Here is a 7,861-nt window from a genome sequence, read left to right as displayed (position 1 = left end):
GTCAACAATTGTTTGAACGTAATGACAGAAATCACTGTATGTTTGAGTATTGGTATGATCTCTGAAATGCAACGGAAAATTACGACAGTGCAGGAGAAACTAAAAGAGGCGGAAGAAGAAAAAAATAAAATGGAAGAGAAATTTAAGTGGTTGGAGCAAAGAATAATAGACGATAGTGACTAACCAAACACATGTATGTGTTAAGTTAGTATTTTATCTTTATGTTTTTCGTGTCATGTATTTTGATTAGTCGTACCGAGTTTAAATTATGTTAAGTTGCTATGTTTGTTTTGCCCAATTGTAGTATTAAAATAACAAAGAAACCAAGAAATAAAAACATAATGCGCATATAATGTAAACCATAAATAAAGTTGCTATTATTTACTAATTGTCATATGTACATAAAATAGAATAAAAATCAATGTGTCGCACAACCTTTATGCTTTAAAGCAACCGCTGACCTCAGGCGCATCCCATCCCGCCCGGCTACACTATCAGGATCATTCTCATCACGTCGTCTCTTTATCGGAAGATGCGGTACAGCATGATCGTCAGTAAGACTGGCAGGCTCGGTAGATAGGGCCGTCGGTCGAGCAATAACCTACAGAATAATAAGATATTTTAGTATATGAAATATATATTAATAATGTACGTGGTAGCTACAAAAAAATTAAAATTTCTTACCATGGTCTCAGCGGGCTCCTGAATATAATCATCCGTCTCAGGCATGTCACTGTCGCACAAAGTGGCCGCCGTGACGGGCGAGGATGATGGCTTCAAAAAAAAATTAGGCTTTAGATATTTTATGACTAATCAATAAGATAAATACAAATATAAATAATAGTAATACAAACTAACCAAATCCTGTGAAAGATCCTCAGCATCCCTCGGTGATGATCCATTACTCAGTCGACGCCCAATATCCACATCCCGTACCGAACGATCATCAGCAACTGTTGATGCCTCTAGAGGGTCAGGAAAATATGCATCCCAATCATGTGAGGTAATGACAGTTCCCGCGATCAACAATGGAGCTGATGAGATCACCTGCGAAGTCCCTGGAGTAAGCCCCAAGCTAAATGACGGCATATCACTAGGAGCATAGTGTGCCTCGGGGTGGTCACCCGGCTGATCAACTCCAACATCCTCAACAGGTGCCTCAATGCCCCCTTGTTGGGGACCACCTCCTCGCCGACCCCCACGACCTTGTGGGACACCCCTACCTCTCTAGGTACGCCTGCCACGTCGACCACGTTCAGGCTGCACTGCTGGCCCACGATGGTACTGCTCTGGCGCCATATAATCAGCCTCGTGTCCTAAGCGTTGGGCTAGCTGCAATGTCCGGGCAGCCAAATCTGTAACCTGCCGGCCATACTCGTGCAAAGCGGCCGCTCCCCCACCGGTATGATGCTGCATCTGCAGTCCCAACCGGTGGACTAGATGTAGGCAAATAGCCTGCACAACATGTAAAATATTAATTACGGAACAGTAAGGTTAACGTTATAACTAAGTATACCAAATAACATACCAGCACCTCATGCCTCTCGAAGTATGGAACGAACCGACCGCCAGCGCGATGAACGGGATTCCCAACGATAAGTCAAGTAATGCTGCGGTACCAGTCGATATACTCATGCTCACCATCCATACGCTCGGGTGGAGGGGGTGGCGGAATCATGTCACGCCGCTGGTCCCAAACAAAGCCTGCTGGACCATCATAATATTTGTTACTGCTTCTGTAAATATCAGATGGCTAAACAAGGAAAAGACGGAAAGCAAGCACTGTTCACCGATAGAAACATAAAATTAAGAAATTAAAGCAAATATTTCGACCCCAACTTGCAAAGAAGGCATTTTGCGTAAAGCAAAGTTGTTGTAGAAAGTTCAGACAATAGAGTTTTATATTTGCAGATTTTAAATTAACAAACAGAAAATTGCATCATGGGTAGATATTACACAAGCAGAAAAGGCTCTAATTACATTCTCTCTTAGTTGAGCCAACAATTAATCCAACAGAAATTAAATTATAATGCCAACGCTATAACTCAACAACTAAATCTTTGAAAATTCAAGTTTCCAATCACTGCATACTTCCCATCTACAAAAGACAACCTCCTTTTTTTTAATTGTTCAAAAGATAACCTCGTATTATTCCAACTTCAAACAAATTAATTACACATAAAAAGTTGAGAATTTTCTTGACCTAAGCAATCAATCCCATTTCTAACATGCAAATTATACATAGACCAGATCAATTCAATAATAATTTGCGACTAAATTGTTCACCATGGTGCAAAAGTGTAAAATCATACTTGCTTTTAGCTACTGGGAGAAGTAATAAAATCTAGTAGTTGACCTATTCTGTTTAAATTGCAAGATTTGCACCAAAAGTTCAACAAAATTAGAGGAAAGATATTTCAGACTGTGAACTGCTGTCTGCTACCTTCAAAACATCTTCTGTTTCTCTCCTTTCACAAATAAATTAATCTTGGCCAAGCATAAACTATTGCCTCTAGGAAAAAATTGTGCATGCAACATTATGAAGCAATATCTAACTTATAGTATCTTGCCATATCACAAAAACCAAATAGCTTTTCACACATTTTTCACTTGATAAGACATCTATATCTTTGTCATATTCCAGCCACCATTTCAATATTTATCCTTGTACTATATGTATCATCTCCGCTCTAATATTTGTTTGGTTAGCCTCCATATAGAGTCAAGTTCACACTTCTCTTCCGGACATCAAGCAATGAATGTGAAACTAAAAGGCCAAAAAGTTTAGCTTAAAGCGTGTGAACAACCATCTGTTTCTACTTGCCCTTTCCACTTGAAAACAAGTACTCCCTCCGTTTCAATTTATGTGAACTCATTTGACTGGGCACGGAGTTTAAGAATAGAGAGAAGACTTTTGAACTTGTGGTGTAAAATGAAGCACATATATTTTGTGTGGCTATAAATCATTGCATAAAGGTAAATTGTTTCCAAATAGGGAAAGAGGTCATTCTTTTTGGCACGGACTAAAAAGGAAATAGGTTCCCATAAATTGAAACGGAGGGAGTATTCTTTTCACAGCAAAATAAAATCTCATCATTTTTAATTAGTAATATATGAAATCTATAATCTCATTATAATGTTCTCCAAACCTAAAGTCCTATCGCCATAACAAGTTGCACTTGTCAAGAAGAGTTTTTTCCTTTCCTCATGTAAATCACTTGAGCTAGAAAGGAGCAAGAGATAGTCCATATGGAAGAGTCTGAAAAGTAAGCAAAGAGTCACTCTGATACTTTCTCCCCTCATCACCTTCAATGGAAAAATCATCTCATCCCCACAGTTATAATCAACTAATCAAAGTCCAAACACTCTTGAAAGAAATATGTTTTCCTGCTTCAACAGAAAACACTAACAATCTCACTGCAGAAAAGTTCTTCGAATCAAATCAACTGATCACCCTTCCTAACAAGAGCTTTGACTCGAGACTGAATGTTCGCATAGGGATGAAATCCCAACTTTGACCATCACATTTCCAGTCAAAACCTTGAAATACACCACAAAGTGCAAATTTATTGAAGGAGAGCTAGGGATGTTTCATGTTGTATAATACGCGTTTCTACTTGAATACTTTCGGTTTTGCAAAGATATCTCTGTTGGAGTACCCAATCATAAATTTGAATCCAAAGTAAAAAAATATATACTATCTTTTCCCTATAAAACCATGTTAAACGTGTGATTTAATCAAGGCCACAGTATGATGCCTATCATCATCCAAAATCTGGTATAAAATTTTCCAAATACCAAGGGGGGATTACCAAGCAATTCAACTTTTCCTCTAGTTGTTGCTAATTGGCAACTAATCCATTGCTTACTGTCAGTATAATCCATTAGTAATCTCCATTTCTCACTAATTTGCAAGCTCTAACACGACATATCACTCAAATATGATAAAACCTTGTGGCAGATTAATCACAACACCACGTCAAATAAAACACACGAATTCAGTAACCAATAATGACACACAGTAAATCATATAAAAGGAAAACAGAGAAGAAGATGTACTATCATAAAAGGCAAAAAACAACAATTTCCACAAAACCTATGTTTTGATTATCATTGGATCATAATCAAAACACATTAGTCTCTCTGCTTCCATTAAATATTGCAAAGGAACAAAAAAATCTTAACGCTTTGAGTTCTGAAACAAATTCTAATTCAAACTCCAAAGCAGAATGAAGCGTAAATCTAGATTTACTTTGTTAAATATATAACATGAGAGGTGCTATATATATATATATATATATATATAATATAAGAGTGAATTGGAATGAGAACTGCACCTTTCTTTGCTGTATAAATAGAACCAGCTGGCGACCCGTGGACCGGACCAGCAATAGATAGAAGACAACAATTCAAGGAGAGGAGCGAGTTGATGTTTATCTGGACATTGTTTATCTACAGCAAGAAAATATGGAAATAACATGGTTGCAGAGCTGTATGAGCATTAATAAAACAACAAAAGCAATTAGAAACTTCACAATAGCTTTAGGATGTAATCAAATTTCATCTTAACTTTTTTAAGAAATTAATAGCAAGTAGTAGTTGAAAAAACTAACCATTATAATTTTCTTACTGCAAAAAAAATATTTGCAGCAAATAAATGACCTCAAAGAGTTTGAGTTAGCTTTCAATGGATCACCTACGGTTAGAAGAAGAAAAGGACCCTTCAACGCATTCGATTCTGATAGTTTAATCACAACCTCTATCGAGAGGGCAAATCGCCATAGACTTAATAGAGAAGAAGCAAGACACCAAAAGAAGTAGAGGTAGAGGCATGGAACAAAGGTGAATGAATAAGTACAAACTGAAATAACACAGTTGAAGTGCAAACTATCAAATATAAAGTTAGAAAATTGGAATTTGTCAATCAATTTCAAGAGCAAAATATAGAATAACTGAACATAGACTATAATTACCTAGTTAATTCCTCAGTAACCTTCAGCAATTGGCGAAGAGCATAGCAATTAACAGCAAACAATTCAGTTCAGTTCCAAAAATGTGAAACCTTCTTGCACCGGTCAGTAAACTTCAAACTTTTTAAAATTCACCACTTTAGAGAGGAAATCTCATCCATGCAAGAGCAGAAACTTTGGAAGGAAGAAATCGTTATGTCATAAACTGCAACTTTCGTGAACAGCTTATATCAAAATTATCATTACGGAGATTATCCAAACTCGCTGACTATGAGATCTTTCGCTGAGGAATTTCGTCAAATATATGGGTGGCATCGAAGTTCTTCCCTCTTTTCCACTATTATTGTCCTAGATAAAAATTTCCAAAGAGCAGAGAAGTACTACACAAAACTCAAAATCCACATACAAATGGGAAATTGGAGAAATTTTGAAACAAATGCAATAGCAAAGGCTAGACGTAGCTGGAGCAAGTAAAAGAAAATATAGAAGATGAGTGACAAAGAGAAAAAAAGTTCCTCTATAACTTGAAATTTTGAACACGAATAAGGCCAAAACTTTCCATGTCGATGAGTGAAGATTTTCGGTGAAGATTTTTGGTGAAGATTTCCGATAAGTTCCACCCAGAGTTCTCTCTCTTTGAAACCCTGTCAGAACAGTAGTGTGTTGATTGGCTGGGGTTAGAGGCCGGGTTGCGTGTCTATGTAGAAAGTCCACCGGATAGTAAAGTATAATGTACAGTGCTCTTTGTACAGCGTGTCATTGCAGTATGGGCCAATATGCAATAAAGTAAAATTTTATGGATTTTTTCGTCAATATGCAATAAAGTAAAATTTTATGGATTTTTTCGTAAATTCACTTGAATCGGAAGCTCCTCCCGATTCTCTCTTATTAAGTGGGCGTTTGGACATAAGAATTGTAAAATTCCAAAAAAAAGTAAAAATAATTTCAAGTGGAAATGGTATTTGAAAAATCAGAGTTGTGTTTGGATATGAAAATAATTTTTGGTTGTTTTTGAAATTTTGTGAGTAATCTGAGTGAAAATTTTGAAAAACAGCTTTTTGGAGTTTTTTAAAATTTTGAAAAATTCCAAAATGCATCTTCAAGTGAAAATCGAAAATTTTATGAACAAACGCTGATTTAAAAAAAATTGAAAAAATAAAAAAATTTCTTACGTCCAAACATGCTCTGATAGTAGTAGTAAGTAATATAAGCATTTTGACTTTTGGGCGACGTGGATGAAGGAATACTTTTAGCTGAAATTTTCTCTTATATTAGAAGCAGCAGTTGGGTTCTTAAGTTGTATGTGTCATCAACATGTCTGTTTGGCCCAAATGCTTCTTTGGCCTTTCACCACAGGCCACAGGCCATGAAAAACGTAAAAATTATACGGGGCGCCCTATTTGGTCGCTCCCATTTAACCTATATCCACATTTTTAAAATTATTTAATCTATACCCTAATTTTAACAACTTCAGACGCCTCCTCTTCTTCCTCCTGACCTATTCGTTCGCCAATAACAGTACCTAACTTCAGACTCAAATGTTTGAAGCTTATACTTTAGTATCTGAAGTATATACCCCATATGTTTGATAATTTTAGCCAAATATCAGAAGTTCATAACCGAATGTGTGAAGTGTATATCAAAATATCTGAAGTTTATATCAAAATGACTGAAGTTCATAGAGAAGTTTGCCCTTGCTTATGAACTAAAGTTTGCGTTATTGCCTTTGCAAGTCTGGCCAAACTTCAGGCCAAAATATATGAAGTTTTGCTTTGATAAGGCTACACTTCAGGCAAAAAATTCTGAAGTTCAAACTTCAGACATACACTATTGAACTGAAGTTTGACCTTGCTTATGAACTGAAGTTTGCGTGATTGCCTTTGCAAGTGAGGCCAAACTTCATGCAAAAACATCTGAAGTTTTGCTACACTTCAGGCAAAATATTCTGAAGTTCAAACTTCAGACATAAATATTTGCTACTTCAGGCCGTATGTCTGAAGTTACGCAAAAAGTGGTACGCTTGTAATTTTTTTGTAAAGCGTGCATAAGTTAAAAGGTGACCAAAAAAGCGGGTATAGATGCAAATGCCCCATGAAAAACCAAAAATCTAAAAAGATATTTATTGCAACTCAGTAAAATTCCAGCGTCCGCAACTCAGTAAAATTTCAATCCTTTGTTCTTATTTTAAAAGCTTTGTTTTCCCGTTTAATCTTTGTTGAAGCCAAGTTGAAATTGTTTTGGGTTGGGTTCTTCGCTGTTGCACCCATGGATGGTCAGTCTACACTTACTAATTCTAGATAAAGGTCTTAATTTGTACTCCAATTTGCCTTCAATTACATTCCTAGATCAAACAAAAGAATTTGGAGAACAGATTGATATTTGTTGTTAGGCTGCAAAAATAAACTGTTGAAACCTTCTGCAGATTCGTCAAACCACATCTTTCTTGTCACTTTCCCTAAATCGAAAAAATTTATACTTTCCCTTCTTCTTCCCTCTAATTTCTAAACAGAAGTAAAGACCGTGAATTTATGTTACTACCAAATAATTTTATAATTTTTGTTTACTTTATTTTTGCTAAACAAGCTTCACATGTAGGGGTGTTCATAAAAACTCGAAAATCCGAACCAAACTGAAAACCAAACTAAACCCACCAAAAAACCCGATACATTTTGGTTTGGTTTGGTTTTGGTTTTGAATTTTAAAAACCGATCAAATTTGGTTTGGTTTTGGTTTTGATCAAAAAATAACTGGAAAAAACGGAATCAAACCGACTATAGGAGTAGCTATTTCAAATTTATTATTACACCTATATATACGTATATTTTTATACAAAGTTTCAAAAATTTTATGGTGAATGTTAATCGTTTGCACTTTTAGTACAGTTCTTTACC

The 7,861-nt window shown here is 35.9% G+C and overlaps 1 protein-coding gene across 5 annotated transcripts; it reads right to left on the bottom strand.

Moving 5' to 3' along the window:
* Window positions 1-350: 350 nt before the first annotated feature.
* LOC109205255 lies at window positions 351-5,674 on the bottom strand. 5 transcript variants are annotated; one of them, XM_019367940.1, is made up of 6 exons: window positions 4,974-5,674; window positions 4,338-4,490; window positions 1,529-1,704; window positions 859-1,455; window positions 685-774; window positions 351-601 (listed from the first exon to the last, which is right to left on the bottom strand). In XM_019367940.1, exons 4-6 carry the CDS (start codon window positions 1,087-1,089, stop codon window positions 419-421), a joined length of 504 nt encoding a protein of 167 aa, XP_019223485.1. In that variant the 5' UTR covers window positions 1,090-1,455; window positions 1,529-1,704; window positions 4,338-4,490; window positions 4,974-5,674; the 3' UTR covers window positions 351-418. The 5 variants fall into 5 exon arrangements, with proteins under 5 accessions (XP_019223485.1, XP_019223486.1, XP_019223484.1 ...); XM_019367941.1 differs by having other exon boundaries at window positions 1,529-1,707; window positions 4,338-4,452; XM_019367939.1 differs by having other exon boundaries at window positions 4,338-4,452.
* Between the last annotated feature and the right edge of the window lie 2,187 nt (window positions 5,675-7,861).

Source organism: Nicotiana attenuata, unplaced genomic scaffold, assembly GCF_001879085.1.
Source record: "Nicotiana attenuata strain UT unplaced genomic scaffold, NIATTr2, whole genome shotgun sequence".
Lineage (NCBI taxonomy): Eukaryota > Viridiplantae > Streptophyta > Magnoliopsida > Solanales > Solanaceae > Nicotiana > Nicotiana attenuata.
Note: the sequence above shows the minus strand (reverse complement) of the source record. Positions and strands in the feature narration are given on the sequence as shown.